Here is an 18,747-nt window from a genome sequence, read left to right on the forward strand (position 1 = left end):
TGTAATAGAACTTTAGAAATGAGAAAAGTAATAGTAATAAAGTACTCTGCAAAACAAAATAAGGGATCAAAATTCAAAATTTTTTTTTTTTTTAAGTACGGTTCACATCGAACGGATTTTGTAATAATTTGTGATGCTCTTTGGAAAGACTTTTTTTATAGAAAATGGTAGAGAAATTGAGAAATTCAATTTCATTTACACATTTCATGGTATGCAGCTCGCGCTAAATTTTAGCTCTTATACAAATTATCGAAAAATTTTATCTGAGCTAAAATGGATTCCATACAAATTATCGATAACTTGTATGGAAATTTTATCTCGGCTAAAATTTAGCGCGACTAGCGTAATAGGCTCAAAGCCTTAAGCCTACTGCGCCCTACTAACAATTTTGCTTCTATACCCTACAAACAATTTTGCTTCTATAAAGCTTTATAGAAGCAACCGTAGCATCTATAAAGCTTTATAGAAGCAAAATTGTTAGTTGGGTAATGCTTAACAGAAGCAACAAATGCATCTGTAAAGCTTTATAGAACCAAAATTGTTTGTCAGGTGCTGCAGATGTGAAATGAAAAATTTTCAAGTCTCCAAAAGTCGACAACGAAAATGCTAACGAAAAAATATCATCGAGTATTCTGTCAAAGTCAAAATAAAAAATTTTAAAATCAAGAAAACTCAACAGAAAATAATTTTTAAAGCAAGAAATAAATCAATTAGAAGTGAAAAAACCATAAACACAGCTTGTATTGAGCTTGCTTCAGAATTTAATTGCTTATAGAAGTTCGAACTTGTTTAACAACTTCTAATAAGTTGTTTAAATACTGTTAAAGAAACTTAAACGAAAAAAGTTTGTTTTCGGAAAAGCCTGCTTAGTGAGTTTATAGGAGCTTTACAGAAATTACCAGGTTTAGTATTTGATTGTTGGTTTTGATATTGAATAATCTAGCTGGGACACTTTTTGGTTTTGACATTGAATAATTTAGCTCAGACATTTTTTTTTAAATTTCTGCTATTTGAACTGATTAAGTTTTTGATTTCATTAATGAATATACTAGGATGGCCGAGTGGGTTGAGTGGCGGACTGCCACCAAGTAGGTACGAAGTTCGATTCCTGGGTGTGGTAAAAAAAATTATATACTTTTAAAATTATTATCAATAGATATACTTAAAACTAATGGAATAATAGGTGTGTTTTTTTGTTTATCTATATAGATTTTGTGCAAAAAAACGACATCGAGATTTTTGAAATCAAAACAATTTACGTGTTAAAAACAACAAAAACTTTATCTGTATAGATTTTTGAAAAATCCAGATAATTATCCAGATTTTACTTTCTCTCGATAAAAACAGTAGTGCCAAGGTACTTTATTTGTTGTGTTCATACAAAAATATCTGAAAATATTAACAAAAAAAAAAGCAGAGAAAACGAGGTTTGAAAAAAACTCTCATAGAAAAAAATAATCAAAAATTTGTTTGATATGGTTGCATTGAAATGTTAATATCTCGAGATATACGCAATGCACTTTTCAGATAAAAGTCTTAAATGGATCCTGATAAGATTGTTGAACAGATATGTATATAAAATTACCAAAGTTTTTTCGAAAAATTAGAAATAAAAATAAAAAAGTTTTCACATTTGATTTTTAAAAAATCGAAAAAAAATTCAATATGGCTACCTTCAAACGCTTATAACACAAGAACGACGCAACCAATGTTAATGGTCATGGTCTTAAAATGTAGCTAAGAATATACAGATAATTCTTGGTTTTTTGTGAAAAAACAATTTTTTTGAATCCAACATGGATGCCATGGCCATATGAAAATTTTTGTTTGCATCCAACATGGATGTAATGGCCTTCCCACTTCGGAGTTAAAATTAAAAAAAAAAACAAAAGCAACATTTTTGACAGACAGCTGCCAAAGTATATGTACAGTGGTGCCAAATGTTTGCATGGATTTCAAAAATCCCGATGTCGTTTTTTTGCACAAAATCTATATAGATAAACAAAAAAACACACCTAATATATATAATTTCAGGTCAAAAGATAAAATTCATGATTTAAAATAAAATAAAAACCAGTTAAAAAAGAATTCTTTTTGTTTTTGTAGTTGTTTTTTTATATTTCGATAAGACATGTATTAAAGAGCTATACAAGCTCTTCCGAAGCTATCTGTCAAATCTCATAGCTTCGGTAGAAATTCGGTAAAGCTTCGTTTAAACTTCTTATAGAGGGTCAAACTTGTATAACGTTCTCCTTTTTCCATGCCCAACAACCTTACTAAAGTTCAAAAGAAGCTGAAATGTAGCTTTTGTAATACCTTAACCGAAGCTGAAATGTTAGTTGGGGACCCCTTTAATAAAATACTAAGTGAAGACGAAGTAAAGAAAAACTCAGAATTCAATTTGATTTGAAAGAAGAAAAAAACTATTGATAAAAATTACTTAGGTATTCCTCCAACTTCAAAATTTTGCGCGGGATTAAAAGATGTAGAGATTAAAATTTTAGAGATAAAATTTGTTTTTTCCCGATCTACGTACTAGGCTTAAGCCTGGTACGCTGCTCGCGCTAAATTTTAGCTGAGATAAAATTCCCATACAAGTTATCGATAACTTGTATGGGATCCATTTTATCTTGGCTAAAAATTTTCGATAATTTGTATGGGAGCTAAAATTTAGCGCGAGCAGCGTACCAGGCTTTAAGCCTCGTACCCAACTAACATTTCAGCTTCGGTTAAGGTATTACAAAAGCTACATTTCAGCTTCTCTTAAACTTTAGTAAGGTTGTTGGGCATGGAAAAATGAGAACGTTATACAAGTTTGACCCTCTATAAGGATCTTAAACGAAGCTTTACCGAAGCTCTACCAAAGCTTTGAGATTTGACAGATAGCTTCGGAAGAGCTTGTATAATTGTTTAAGCCTGGTACGCTGCTCGCGCTAAATTTTAGCTCCCATACAAATTATCGAAAAATTTTATCTGAGCTAAAATGGATCCCATACAAATTATCGATAACTTGTATGGGAATTTTATCTTGGCTAAAATTTAGCGCGAGCAGCTTACCAGGCTTTAATACATGTCTTATCGAAATTAAAAAAAACAACTCTAAAAACAAAAAAGAATTCTTTTTTAACTGGTTTTTTAAAGGCTTAACTACATTGGCTCAAAAAGTGAAAAAGTACAAAAGTGAAAATTTCCAAATGCATTTTTGCATAGTTTTTCGGGCTGGAAAATTAAAACAAATTATGCAGAAAGCTTATTTTTTGGTCTAAAAAATAATTTGTATACTCTTTTTCATAAAACAATTGCACTAGCCAGAAAAAAGATATTTTCACTTTTGTATTTTTTCAAAAAGTGGTGTATGTAGTTAAGCCTGGATCGCTGCTCGCGCTAAATTTTAGCTCCCATACATATTATCGAAACATTTTAGCTGAGCTAAAATGGATCCCATACAAGTTATCGATAACTTGTATGGGAATTTTATCTTGGCTAAAATTTAGCGCGAGCAGCGTACCAGGCTTTAAGCCTTAACAGTATTTAAATAACTTATTAGAAGTTGTTAAACAAGTCCGAACTTCTATAAAGCCTGGTACGCTGCTCGCGCTAAATTTTAGCCAAGATAAAATTCCCATACAAGTTATCGATAATTTGTATGGGATAGATTTAAGCTCGGCTAAAATTTTTCGATAATTTGTATGGGAGCTAAAATTTAGCGCGAGCAGCGTACCAGGCAGTTAAATTCCTAAGCAAGCTCAATACAAGCAGTATAAAAAGTAGTACCTGCAAGATCTCAATTTATAGAAGCTGTTGTGCTAGTTGGGCTACTCATGAAAATTTAACAACGTCCTAAACGCTTCTAAAATAATTTCGTTTTACTTCTCCATACAACTTATCGATAACTAATAAATTCAATTTTTCGATATTTTTTACTCCTTTTCGATAACAACTATCAATCACTCACCTTTTGAACACATCCCATTAAATTACAAAATTTACTACATTTCTCTTACTTCTATTACATTTTGTATAAAAAGAAATTTATTGTACAAAAGAGACAAATATATTTCTCAAAAAGAAGACGAAGAGCAAAAAAAAAAAAAAACTATTTTTTTCCACGGCTGAAGCAGATCAATTTCGATTTTTTCTCCATCTTTACCGCGTCGCCATTTGTAATTACATCGCGTGTGCTTTTTTTCCACTGAAAGAAATTTGCAAAATTTTCTTAATTTTTTTCGTTTTATTTTAAATAAAATGAGTGATTATTCAACTGTAGCCCCGCCACAATCAAATATAAATCAATCCCAGGCATTTGCTGCCGCCCTTCAACGTGCAAAACAGGTAACAAAAATATATAAATTTTATCGCCGCATATTTTTGCCCTTAATCACACCCCAAATGAAAAAAAAATACGCAATTATTCAAATAATATAATAATTATTCTAGATCGCTGCCAAAATCCAACCAACTGGCCAGCAACAACAATCCCAGCCACAGCAACTGCAAGGCGGCGGCGGCTATAAGCGCTCTTTGAACGACGAAGACTCCGCTGGACCGGATGCAAAGAAATTCTCCAGCCCAGATTCGTACAATTCACAACAGGGCGGAAATATGTCTCAGGCGCTGGCACAGGCAGCGGCCGTTGCGGCTCGTCTCGCCGCCACCGCTGGCAATACGACCGAGGAACAGCTGAGAATTCCCGAGGCAATTGTCAGTCATTTGGTGATTGGAAGGAATAGTAGCGACAATATTTCACACATTCAAGCCGAATCCGGGTGCAAGATTCAGCTATCGCAGGAATCAGGTAAAAATTTGTATTTTTTGTGTTTTTTTTTATCGCCCTTTTCTTTTTTTCCTCCAAATTGTTTAAAGTAGTGAAGTGAGGCCTTGCGCAAAAGAAGAGGGTAACCATTCCCAGTTTTTTCTTTTATTTTTTTTCTATCATTTTGTCTATTATGCAAGTGCGCCGGTCTTTGTTCTATAAAAAAAAAGACGACGATGGGGGGAATGTGTCTTGATGAGTACTATTTTTTTCTATTATTTGTTTGTTCTGCTTTTTTTTTATGGAACACAAACTTAATAAAGTAGGAAATGAAAGTGTAACAAACAGAAATGTTGTATGAAAGCACAGAATGGAAACATGCTGCGTATACCTTCGTAAACAGGAAAACGAGATAAGAATAGTTCGCTGCATGGCGCTATTAATTGTTATCTTGGGGGCCTTTGAAAAGATGAATGTTTTCTGTTTGTGTCAGGGAATCAACTTTTTGTTTTTTTAAACAAAGCTTTTGCATTTATTGTTCTTAACACAGGCAAATTATTTTCTATGGAATTTGTTTCCATCTCTTGTTCCAGATTTTTGGCACATTAGAATCATAGTTTTTTTTTTTAATTGTCGGCATTAACCCCTTGTAGCCCCATGTGACATTTCTGTTACAAACCAACAAATATTCCAGAAAAGCTGTACAAACTACCTATATTTTATTTCTTTTGAAGCTAATAACATAATTTTTAAATATTGCTTTATCAAAATAGTACACCATAATTCCAATAAATAACACCAATAGTGTTTAGGAATATAAAGATTTGTTTTGATATACAAAACCAAATCGATCTAGTATTAATTTACTGTATAATACTTACACCAGGCATGTCAAACTCAATGCTTACTAGGGCCCAAAACAGCGAGATCAAAATTTGAATGGGCCACACAAAAAAGTAAAACTAGAATTTTTATAAAACAGATTTATAAAAATAAGAAGAATACGTAGGATTTTTTTGAAATATTAATTTTTAAATAAATGGCACTAGTTTGAAAAAATTATTTCAATGCAAAAACAAAATTCGATGAAAAAAAGACCATAAAATCGTTAAATTTTAATATTTCAAAAAAATCCTACGTACTTCACTGGAGAATAGTATTGTCAAGCTCCACACAAAATTTCAGCCCAATCGGTTAAAAACTGTAGGAGTTAGTTGGGCGCCCGATGGGAGCACAGGATTTTGCGATCATCCTGAACTACGCCGCCATTTACAAAATTTCACGTCATTACAAATTTTCAAATTAGCCTATTCTGTTAGCTATTGATATACTTAAACAAACTAAACAAACTCCAAAAGAAAATAATATTTCTCCTTTGTATTATACGCTGATGAAAATGGTGAAACGATTTCGTGTCTACAAGGTGTTATTACCCCTTAAATCTATTTAAATCTTTCAGACATCTTTTCCACTGTCCGAGATATCTTCAGTTGCTTATTACCCACTTTTGTTCTATGTTAATCTTAAATCCAGTATGTAAGCGAAAATAAATGTATCGATTTATTCACAGACTGTAGTACCTACCAACGCTAGGAAATAACCTCGAAAACTGGTAAAAAGCGGGATTTTCGATTTTCTAACGGGAATATCTCAAAAACGCGATGTGATAGAATTTTTCTGAGTTCGGATTCGAGCTCAGCACATAAAAAACATTTAGAAAAGTATATCTTGGTTTCTGTAACAAAAACCTTGTTGGTCATACTCAAAATAAAAAAATGCGATTATACTTTTGCAATGGAAGAAAAACTTGTTTTTATTTCTAAAAATTATAAGAGAAAGTAACGGGACATTTTTTTCTTCTCCATATTCTTGTTTTTTTTATCCCTTTTAATAAAAAAAAATAGTAGGGTGTCGCTGCAATACTCGGTTTTATATAAATAGCATTTTTATATGGTGCGATTATACTTTTGCAAAGCACTGTATTTACAACATTTCGTTATTCTTTTGTTTCAAATTATAAAATTAAACAATTTCAGTTTATTGTTAAATTTCAAAGTGAAGTATAACACTGGTCAACAAAATTAAACTTCTTTTTTGTTACAGAGACCAGGGTATACTCTTCTATAGGTTTTTTGTGTGCTGAGCTCGAAACCGAAGTCAGAAAAATTCGATCACATCACGTTTTTGAGATATTCCCGTTAGAAAATCGAAAATGCCGCTTTTTACCAGTTTTCAGGGTTATTTTTTAGCGTTTACTTATTTTTTTTTTTAATTGAATTTGTAACAGTTTCTAAAAGAATTAAGTTTTGTCTCTCTAAATCCGGTTAAATCTTTTAAATATCTATTTTCTTCCTCGAGAAATCATAACTTGAAATCAAAGTGTTTGGGGCATCTCATATTTATTTGCTTTTAATAGCAAATATCGAAAAGTTCTATACCAATCGCTTTCAAATGTTGACACAATTCTTTTAGAAAGTGTTACAAATTTAATTTAAAAAAAAAAAAAAATAAGTAAACTTTGAAAACTGGTAAAAATCGGCATTTTCGATTTTCTAACGGGAATATCTCCAAAACGTGATGTGATAGAATTTTTCTGACTTCGGATTCGAGCTCAGCCTATAGAAAAGTATACCCTGGTTTCTGTAACAAAAACCTTGTTGACCAGTGTAATTAGCTCATGTCAAACAACTTGGATTATTTAAAATTTTTGGTTTTTAAGTATTGCTAATTTCATTTAGAACTCAATAGATAGAATGTACCTGTCAATTTTCTGGTACAAAGTCCATTTTTCAATGTTTTATATATTAAATTGTACGAAATAATTTTTTTTATAAAGCCTTAGAATGGTTACAATTTGTTTCTTAACAAAAATTTTCTTGCTCGCTAACGCTCGCAATTTATATCAACCAACTTATCACTCTTTGTACCTACAAAATGTTACCTTGAGGCTGTAACATTTTTTTAGGTTATCTTGAAAACCTGACGTGATACACCGAAATGGACTTCGGATTCGGTTTCAACGACCCTAAAAACCTATGGATTCCACTAAAAAATAGTCCAAAACACAATATAGAGAGTTACTATCCCTTTTAAAAGGTTTGAGATAGTCATCGGAAAAAAACCGTTATTTTAAAAATTGTCCATTTTTCGACTTTCTTACCATATCAAGTTTTGATCAAGGGCTTCAAGAGAACAACATACTAAAATTTCAGACAATTTCATCGAGGGCCACTTCCCATACAAAATGTGCGGGGTCCTTTAGTTCGGCTCAATCATCATATAATAAAACGGCAAACACTTATTTTGTGGTACAAAATACGCGGCCCACAAAAACCGAAGGGGCATAAATTATAGACCGACCGATAGGAAATTTTATCTAGATGTGCAGAATGTATACTTTATTTTTTTTTTACCGAAATAGATATGTACAAACAATAAATTAAAATTGAGGAAAAAAAAAAAACAAAAAAAAAATGTGCTGAACCACGCCCTCTCCCTTCTGGAAGTGGAAACTTTTAAAAGCAAAGACGAGAACCTTCGAAGACATTCTCGAATTTCGAATAAAATTAAGTGTTGCATATTTTTAGTAGTAAATAAAGTAATTTACATATATAGTGTGCTTATTTGAGCATAATAATAAAAGTTACAATTGGCACTCGAATTTTGAGTGCGGGGTCGGCTAGTTCAATTAAGTTTCCTTCTTTATACAGTTGTGAACACGAAAATAACAGTGCTTACAAAATTTTCATAAAAAGTTAAGTATTTTTAAAGTGCTGCTTTGCAAAAAAGTTTAAAAGTATATTTTGCATTGGGCGGGACCTCAGTTATCATATCCAAGGTTTTCAACTTTTTAAATATTCTTATCACTGTCTTGTATAAGACATTTATTGAAACACTCTAGTTTATGCCCGAACATTGAAATAGCAGTGTCTTTGTTTTTTCTCTTTCAAGCTTTCAAATGTAACTTTTTTCATTTTTTTGGTTGGTAAACGTTTTTTAATGTTATTTCTTATATAAGCCTAAATTGACATTGACAAAAGTTGTCAAAATGGCCCGCAGAAAGCATTGTTCCGAAAAGTTCATAAAACAAACTTGACTAAGAGGAAAACAACTTACTAGTTTATCTGATCATAGAATATCCCGTTGAAATGGTGAGCAATACAGCAACATCCAAAAAAGTAACATTAGCTCGAAACACGTAATCTAAAAAGAATCAAGACTAACTTACCGAACTGATTGATAAATTAGCTAATTGGAAAATTATCATAAATTAATAGGCTCCAATTAACAGAAAGTTTGTGTTAGCGCTATGACATTAACAGAACATGTGCTGGAAGCTAAACCACTGGCCTAAAGTCTGCTAAAAGCACCATTACTTACAAAAAAGCATGTAGGAAAATGAATTAAATTCGTAAACGATTGGCCCAAAATGCAAGTGAGGAACTTTCTATGCACTAATGATACGAAAATAGTTCTTTTTGTGTTCAAGGGTCTTTTGATATTCTCCTTATGGTGCCTACGTCCAAAAATAACTAGTTTTGTATCATAAGTGCATAGAAAGTTCCTCACTTGCATTTTGGGCCAATCGTTTACGAATTTAATTCATTTAGTTAACGTTAAAGATATTTTTGCTCTCTATGAAAAGCTTTTTAATAATAAAAAATATTGACAATAATTAAAAGTAAAAAAAATTAGAGTTAAAAATTATAAAGTTCAGAGTTTCATGTTTCTAAGAAAATCGTGTCCTCTTTCTTCGGTAGTCATCATTGATATTGCTACTGACATGCATTGTGTGGTCCTTGTTATTAAAGGCCGCAACAAATGGTTTTTAATTGACAGTTAAGGGGTTATATCTAGTTGTAAGTGCAAAAAAAACCTTCTTTTTTCTGGATTTTTTGTGAAGAGGCATTTAATTATATAAACATACAGAATACATATCCATATAGCAAATTTAATTTAATAAAATAATTCGCTGTGCATTTAAAAAAATATCGGGTTCCGTTATTTTTACTTGCTCTATAGGGCAAGTATTGGTTTCGTGTCAAAAAAAAAATTCGAGGTTTCAATCAAAACTAACATTACGATGATGGAGGAGTCCAAAAAAGTGGGTTTCGTCATGACGTCCGTCGGTCTGTGCGTCGGTGCGTCCGTGCGTCCATCTGTACAAGTCGCTACAGTCTAAACGGGTAGACGGATTTTCTTGAAATTTGGTATGGATGTTTTTTTCGTAATTTCCAAGGTTGTTTTTTTTTTGTTTTTTAATATCTCGCTTAGAACGTATATCTCCAATACAAAATTTTCGAGTTATTGCAATTTTCTCGAAAACGGCTCTAACGATTTTGATGAAATTTAACACACGTAATACTGTGCATAGTTCTAACATAACTGCGTTTTTAGTTTTTCTCAAAAAATACGGATAGTGAAAATATGGTCTTTAAAATTTTTTAAATCGCGGATGTCGGCTCTTCCCGTACATCATTATGGAGTTATTACAATTTTCTCAAAAATCGCTCCAATGATTTTCATAAAATTTTGCATACGTAATACTCAAAGTAACTATAGTAAAACTGAATTTTTAGTTTTTCTCAAAAAAGTCAAGTCAAATAAAAAAAAATTTATTTAACTAACATTTGACCTCAACCGAATTTCTTAAAAATTTATGTACATTCAGCTCTTATAATCTACAAGTAAGCTAACATTAAAAATGCTTTGAACTGCAAGAGCAAGTACGTGCGGCCCCAGTCGTGCATTTTATTGTAGTAGATCTCCTAGATGACCTCCAAAAAAAAGGTGTCTGGCGGTGAGCAAGATATCTCCGAAACGGCTGGAGCAATCGGCTTGACATTTTTACACAATTTTCTTAGATACTTTTCTCATGTAATGAACGAAGAAAAAACGTTTTTGACAATAATTCGATTTTTTAAGCCACTTTAAAGTGTAAATTTTCGTGAAAAACAACGATTTTTTTCTTTGGGAAGTCGCCATTTTGTCAAAAATCAAAATTTTGACTATTCCTTCGTTCATTACCTGCATTCGTCTATCCTAAAAAAGAATCTTTTGGTTTTTTTAATTTTAAGTGACTTGGATCAGAGATATCTTGCTCACCGCCAGACACTTTTTTTTTGGAGGTCGTCTAGGAGATCTACTACAAAAATAACGGAACCCAATATTTTTTTAAATGCACAAAGAATTATTTTAATACATTAAATTTTCTATATGGATATGTATTTTTTATGTTTGTTTAATTAAATGCCTCTTCACAAAAAATCCACAAAAAAGAAGGTTTTTTTTGCACTTACAACTAGATATAACCCCTTAATGTTGTAAGTTCGGCTTTTTTGAAAATAACCAAATTTGTGTAAAAACTATGAAATTCAGAAAAAATAGTAATAGTAACGGGTTTTATTTTTGGATTTTCGGAAAGTGTCTAAAAATATGTATTAGATAGTTTTGTGTTGAATTTTTTTAATTAATGTAGGTACATACATATGTATGTACATATATACAAAAATATATTATTAAAACTTATTTTTTTTTAATCCGTAAATTTCGAAATAACTAAGTAAATAATGAAGATATCGAATTAAAAAAAATGCGACTATTTATTTATTTTTTTTAGCAAGGCTTAAATTTGTTTTAAAAAAGTAAGGATGCCGTCAGATAGTGCTCAGTAAGTACTAAAAGACCTCATGATTTGTTTATTTTTGACAAAAGTGGACATGTGCCGTTTTTCCTCTGGATCCTTCAATTGTGTACCAGATCTGTTCATATAAAAAACCTTGTCAAAATAAAACAATAACAAATAATGTCAAATAGAGGAATGTGTAAAAGTGCGTGTGCTTCTGCTTGTATGTGTGAGTTTTGATAAAAATCGAGATTCAGATTTTAGAAACACGATTTCATTTTTTTGAATCTGAAGTAGCAAATAGATCATGAAATCTGAGAATTTTCCACTTTTTCCACACTTCACCCCCTCTTTTAGCTATCACATGAGCAGATGAATTTTCTGTTTGTGTCAGGGAAGCAACTTTTGTTTATTTTTTTTTTTTTTTCAACAACGCCTTGTCGTTTATTGTTCTTAACACAATAAATTCCTGATTTTGATGATTTATTGTCCATGAAACTTGTATTTTCTTTGGAATCTTAGTTTATCTAAAATGTCACAACCAAATGCCATTTTAAACTTAAATAAAGCCAGCAAATCTTTTCTATCTTTATCTTGCAACTACTTTCAGCTGCCTCATTCGAGTTAAATATGTATTTGGAGTTTAATTTGGTTTTGAAAAACAAACTCCTATACTTTATGGAACATAAGAACTTAGTCAATATCAGCAATACTAGCCTCCAATTTATATTTCTTCTTTTTGCTGTCTGTATCAACTTGCATGGCGATACCTTTTCAATTTTACAACATCATTTGTGAGAAGTCAGGTAATATTTTAATTGACAACATAGAGGTTTCATTACATGTAATCCCTCTGATGAAATTGTCTGTGCATAACATGAGATGTTGTTGATTTTTTTTTCTGGTTTAAAGTTTGCGCATCAGTTGACCTCAATAAAGTTACTAATACTACTATCAGTAAATACCAGTTTGTGCAAGTTTGATTTTGAATCTGATTTGCACCGATATGTTTCGTTTACATTGTTTAGTGGAGTTCAAGTTACCTTCACTCCAAAGTACATACTAGTTATGACAGTGTGTAAAATAGTGTTGTACCCTTCTATGACAATAAACCAAAAATCTAGATACTTGGTTGCTTCAAGGATCCGAATCAAGACATGAAATTTTCACAATGTTTAGCTAAATATTTTTTTGCAAAACATGAAAACACGTTTTATAATCTATAAAATTTCACAATGGTTTAAAAGGGGAGGGCAGTTAATGGTTATGGGCTTGCGATGTATGAGTTATTTTGATCTTTACCGTGAATCTTTTTTGCTCGCACACTAAAGGCCCACCTGTAATAAACATAAGTTCGCATGAACACATGCGCACATAGCTTTCTATCGCAATTTATGTTTTTGTTTTCATGCCGTTTTGACATAAGTCCATGGGAACTCATTCCTATTATAGTTGGGGGCCTTCGTTGGTATCACAGTTAATATTGAAATCTATTTGTGATGTACCCCCGAATTTTCGTTTGATTTGACAATACCTATTACCTACATCACATCGGTCTTGCTGTCGGAAAGAAATTAATGTTCGAAAGTGCATATACCCATTCGATACACAATGTATCCTATTATTTCTTGTCAAAAAGTCCTTACAATAAAAACAACATAACATGAGAACTTTCAGAATAGTTGTGCTTTGAACGCGGGGGTGTAAATCAAGGATTCCAGTTTTAATTAAAAAAAAAATAAAACAAATTCCTTGCAACAATTGTTTAATATCATAAAGTTATGTAGCACATGTTCGATAGATGACAGATAGGCACACTTCTGTTTTTATTTTTGAATATTCAATTTAATTTAACACTTGATTGTGGTCCATACTATTGCAGTTGCAGTTTTGAAGATTTTTCAACTAAAGTTTAATTTATTAATAATTAAGATAATTTAATAACATGTATTGTTGTAAAATAAAACTATGTTTAGATATGGAATACTTTGAAAGAAAGTCAGTGAAAAATAAACGCGCTTTTTGAATATGTTAAACTTTTTCGTTGCTTCTTCTAAAATCTTAGACAAAGAGTTGACGTTAGAAAAGACACTTTTTTACCTACACTGTTAAAAAAAAACTAATAATAAAACTTTAAATAAAATGTGTGCTCATTCAGCTGGCGTGAAGTGTTCGTTATAAAATTCGCACTGGGATGCATGATTTCTTGCCAATTGAGTGAAGTGACGTACCGGTCACTGGTGTTACTGTCGGGAAAGAAATCAATATTCCATAGCTCTCATTCCCTACATGAAACTACATCACGTATATCAAACCTTGATACAATGCTCGCCATTCAGTCCTTACAATAGAAAATATACTTTCAGAACTTTTCAAGAAGTTGTCCTTTGAACGCATATAATGAAATTTAGATCAAGAGCTCGAGATAAAATTTGTTAGAAAACTTACTAAAACAATGTCAATCTCTTACAAGAAGTGTACGAAGTGTTTTTTTCTATTTTCAATGTGAAAGAAAAGTCACATCGAATTAATTTAAACATGAGAAAAATAAAAAAAAAAATGGATGCAGTTCATATAACCGCAGTTTTGGTTTTGAAGTTTTTTTTTTGATTTCTTTACTTCAATGTCATTGAAAAACTAAACAAAATATCATATAATCAATATTAACCGTAAAATTTTTCCAAACACATACGTTGTAAAATAACAATGAGTATGTATGTAAGTAATTCATTCATCTTTCTAACCAAAAAGTTTCTTGTACTCATAAAATTATATTCATTTAATTATTTTATTTATTTTATTCTATTACTATTTATTTATTTAATTTTAAATAATTAAATTAATTAATAATTAATATCGGGTAAGCATATATGCGCAACATTTAACCCTAGTTCAACAGTCAAAATTTAAACTTGAGTTCACCTGAACATAAAACTGAGTTCAAAGGTTTGGTCTAACTCGTCCGATTTAACATTGAAATTTGAACTTCAAATCAGTTGAACTTTGTTTAGGTAGTAAAAAGTTATTTCGCTATGTGACAGTACTTAACTTTTATATGGTTTCTTATCTCTCATATAATAAATTATAACAATGAAACAAGTGAAGCCACAACAATAAGTTCGTGTTGTTAACAAGCATAGAAGGTTATTTTGCTAATCATTCATTTTGATTTTGATAAAAATGAGTTAAAGAAAAACATTAAATTTTATGTTGAGCATTTATTGAATTTGTCAGATGTTTGTGGGTCAATTCCCCATATGGCTTCTAAAACAAAAACAAAGTGGATTTAAATTACATATGTATATCAGAAAATAATTTAACACATATGTACAAATTGTCAGGCTTTAATATTCAAACAACATTTCATAAATTTATATTGTATTTTATACTAAATTAAAACTTCGATTTTTTGCAGAACGTACTGTTACCGTGCGAGGAAGTCGTGATGCCGTTACTAAAGGAAGAGAAATGATTCAACAAATGGCCACGCAGCATGGAGCTGGCACAGTAGAAATAGTTCTTTCTATAACAATGCCACCACCAGGCCCAACTGGCTATCCGCCATACCAAGAAATTATGGTACCGGGAGCCAAGGTTGGTTTGGTCATTGGAAAAGGTGGTGAGACCATTAAAATGCTTCAAGAAAAAACTGGCGCAAAAATGGTCATCATACAAGATGGTCCTAACCAAGAAGTTATTGTAAGTACTTTGTTTTTTTTTTTTTACTCCTTAAAAACTTACTTAAATCAATCCATAAAACTTTTTAAAAATTTAGAAACCCTTAAGAATCTCTGGAGATCCTCAGAAAATTGAACACGCCAAGAGTTTAGTTTTTGAGCTGATTCAAGACAAGGATCAGGTTCGACCAGGTGGCGGGTTCAATAATTCAAACGGATCCGGAGGCGAGTCAGCTGAAGTCTTTGTTCCAAAAGTAGCCGTGGGAGTTGTCATCGGCAAGGGTGGTGATATGATCAAGAAAATCCAAGGCGAAACTGGATGCAAATTGCAATTCATTCAGGGAAAGAATGATGAACCTGGCGATCGTCGTTGTATAATCCAAGGCAGTCGTCAGCAAGTCGAGGACGCCAAACGCATGATTGAAGGACTAATTGAAAGTGTTATGGTAAAAAAATTTTGTTTTCAAAATGTTTATTCAGGGATTTACTATATTTCACTCTTGTTTATCCATTGCCTTTTTTGAAAGCAGAGAAGTCAAGCTAATAACAACCGGAATAATAATGCCGGAGGTGGAGGTGGTGGTCAGCAAGCAGATAACGCAAATTCCAACTATGGCTACGGCTATGGTGTGAATCACACCCAACAAGCGGCAAGAGAAGAAGTAACCTTCTCTGTTCCTGCTTCCAAATGTGGTGTAAGTTAACTAAACGATTTTTCACATAAAAAATATTGAGCAAATCCTTGTTTGCATTTTCCAGATTGTTATTGGTCGTGGAGGTGAAACGATCAAATTGATTAACCAACAGACTGGCGCTTACTGTGAAATGGATCGTAGTGCTGTGAATCCACCATCAGAGAAGATGTTCAAGGCGAAGGGTACCCCCGAACAAATTGAACATGCCCGCCAAATGATTTCCGAAAAAATTAACATTGATTTAGTCGTTTTGTCGCGCAAACCAATTGGCAATGCTCCAAATCATCAAAACAATTACAACAACAATGGTGGCATGCAAAGTGATCCAAATGCAGCTGCTTATCAGCAACAATGGGCGGGTTATGCTCAGCAAGGCGGTTGGGATCAAGCGCAACAACAACAACAGCAACAGATGGGAGCAATGCCACAAGCAAGTGCGGCAGGGCAAGCCGATTATTCAACACAGTGGATTGAGTATTATAAGTAAGTTGGATGTTGAGAATAATTCCACGACAGTTTCTGTAAATGTAAACTGTCTTTTAAGGTCAATGGGTATGCACAGAGAAGCGGAAATGATTGAGCAACAACTTAAGGCAAAACAAGTGATGGCATCAGCCGCTAATCCAGCAATACCTGCAGCAGCGCCTCAAATGACTCCACAACCCCAAGTCCAACCCCAGCAACAGCAGCAAGTGCAACAACAGCAACAGCAGCATGTACAGCAGCAGCAACAACAACAGCAACAGCAAACTGCTGCGCAAGGTCAGACGCCTGACTACAGCGCTCAATGGGCTGAGTATTACCGTAGTATAGGTAAAATGGAAGAAGCCGAAGCTATTGAAAAACAAATGAAGGTAAGTTTTTTCGACAGTAGGCAAAACGGTTATATGAATAAAATTTTTAACTAAAGGGCGGCGCAGCAAATGGACAAGCCAATGCCAATCCAAGTGTAAGCGCTCCCACACAACCTGCTGCAGCGGCTGCAGCACCACAGCAACCAGCGGCAGCTGGAGGTTACCCTCAGGGTATGACTCCTAGCCAATATGCACAGTATTCTCAATATTATGCTGCAGCTGCTGCAGCCGGTCAACCCGGCGGTTACCCCCAGCAAGCATATCCAGGTTATGGTTATCCCAGCGGTCCACAACCGGGTATGCCTGGTGGTCCCCAAGGTGGCGCAGGCGGTCCTCCCAATCCTCAGCAGCATAAACCCAACAGCAAGCCAAACGATAAGAAATAAAATGTGCGCGGTAAGTTCCTAAAAACATATAAATCTGAAAGCTTTATTCTACTTTTCTGATTTTTTTTTTTGTATTTTTGTATTTCTTTTGATTTTGTTTCCTAATTTCTTTGTACAAAACCAAAAATTATTATATATAAACTCGTACATTATACATATACCATATCCACCGTTCATTTTTTACATTTGATTACTATCCTTCCCTTAATCTCGAAAATAACAATCAAATCAATCAATTTAGTTTTTAAGTTAATATAATTTACTTGATATTTCCAACAACCACAATATGCAATAATTTCTTACAGAGGTGTCACGTTTGATGATTTTATGTGTATGGAGAGAAAGAGATATACTTATATAGTAATAATATTGATAAATTAAAAAAAAAAAACCATAAGTAAACTAAAAAAAAAAAACGTTTACTTAGCTTCCTTCCTTCGTTCGACGCATTGTTCTAGAGAAATTAATTCAAAAGAAACGAAAAAAAAGCAAGATTGGTCTAAGTATGTGTAGTTATATAAGGAGACAATTTAAAGCAAAAAAAAAAAAATACAACAAATCTTTATCATTAAAACAGAAAAAAAAAAAAAATAATACTAATATTATGCTTATAGAATCATTTAATTTAATTTTAAGTATTTCCATCTTTGAACAAACAAAAAAATATATCTAAAAAAGGAAGTGCAACTGCAATTACTTGTTTCAAAGAAATATGCAACAAAAAAATAATAAATAAATCAAATAAAATAGAAATTATATTGAAATTATTATCGATAATAATATAAAAACATAAAACTTTCAAAAAACATAAAAAATTATAATAAATATTTAACATAATTATGTAGTCGTTGGTTTTTATTAAAAATTATAAATTTAATAATAATAATTATTATATTATTATAATTGTCACTGTCATAATTAAAGAGACACAGCCTGTGCTTCAGCCGTACGTGATTCCTACTCTCTCGCTCTATCTCTCTCTCTCAATATCAACAACAAAACTGCACACACGCTTCCAAATAACACCGCCAAGAAGGAAGACATCAGTAGTTTCAACTAACAAAAGATTTACGACGAGACACACATACAGTACGCTCTTGGATATGTAAGTGATGTGAATTTAACATAAAAAATAAATGTTTTAATTTTACATTAAAATGCATTTTCTATATAAATTGTTAAACAATTATTTAAAACAAAAAAACAACAACTAATGAACGTATTTCAAAATAAATTTTGTTTCTTAAAATAAAGTATTATTAAGAATACCTATAACCAAATAGGAAGAATATTTGTAAACAAATTTTTGGGTGAATTTATGGTGTTTTTTTATTATTATTTGTTTGTTGTGAAAAATTTTAATAAACAAAAATCACTTGGAAGGGTTCATTTCTTATATTCACTTGAATTTGGTATAATTTTTGAGAAAAAAGTTAATCTAAGGGTTATTTTTCCCTTGGAGGCTGTTAATTTTTTTTTCATATCATTTATACTTTATACGTGTGGGGTAATATCGCAAATTTTTAAGAACGTCATTTCCCGGATCTTAAAAAAAATTAATAAAAAATGTGTAATACTTCTCGCAGAGTTCCTAAGCCAAGGATGAGATGCAAATTTTAACAAGAAGAGAAGCGATAATCCTAAAAAAGGGGTGAGAGTTTCTATTTGAATCTCCGAAGTGATAGCCTATCTAAAAGTACATCCACTTTATCTTAGAATTGAAAATATTCCCATCATACTGCCAAATTTCTTTGATG

At 32.1% G+C, this 18,747-nt stretch overlaps 1 protein-coding gene across 4 annotated transcripts; it reads left to right on the plus strand.

Annotated features, from left to right (window-relative positions):
• The first annotated feature begins 4,107 nt into the window (after positions 1–4,107).
• Positions 4,108–18,212, plus strand: LOC129918287 (far upstream element-binding protein 1). 4 transcript variants are annotated; one of them, XM_055998747.1, is made up of 9 exons: positions 4,108–4,332; positions 4,438–4,795; positions 14,794–15,077; positions 15,154–15,501; positions 15,583–15,750; positions 15,815–16,233; positions 16,295–16,604; positions 16,661–17,000; positions 17,915–18,212. In XM_055998747.1, exons 1-8 carry the CDS (start codon positions 4,246–4,248, stop codon positions 16,988–16,990), a joined length of 2,304 nt encoding a protein of 767 aa, XP_055854722.1. In that variant the 5' UTR covers positions 4,108–4,245; the 3' UTR covers positions 16,991–17,000; positions 17,915–18,212. The 4 variants fall into 4 exon arrangements, with proteins under 4 accessions (XP_055854722.1, XP_055854723.1, XP_055854720.1 ...); XM_055998748.1 differs by lacking the exon at positions 17,915–18,212 and adding an exon at positions 17,232–17,549; XM_055998745.1 differs by lacking the exon at positions 17,915–18,212 and adding an exon at positions 17,296–17,549.
• The last annotated feature ends 535 nt before the right edge of the window (positions 18,213–18,747 follow it).

The sequence above is a fragment of the Episyrphus balteatus genome, chromosome 4 (genome assembly GCF_945859705.1).
Source record: "Episyrphus balteatus chromosome 4, idEpiBalt1.1, whole genome shotgun sequence".
Classification (NCBI taxonomy): domain Eukaryota; kingdom Metazoa; phylum Arthropoda; class Insecta; order Diptera; family Syrphidae; genus Episyrphus; species Episyrphus balteatus.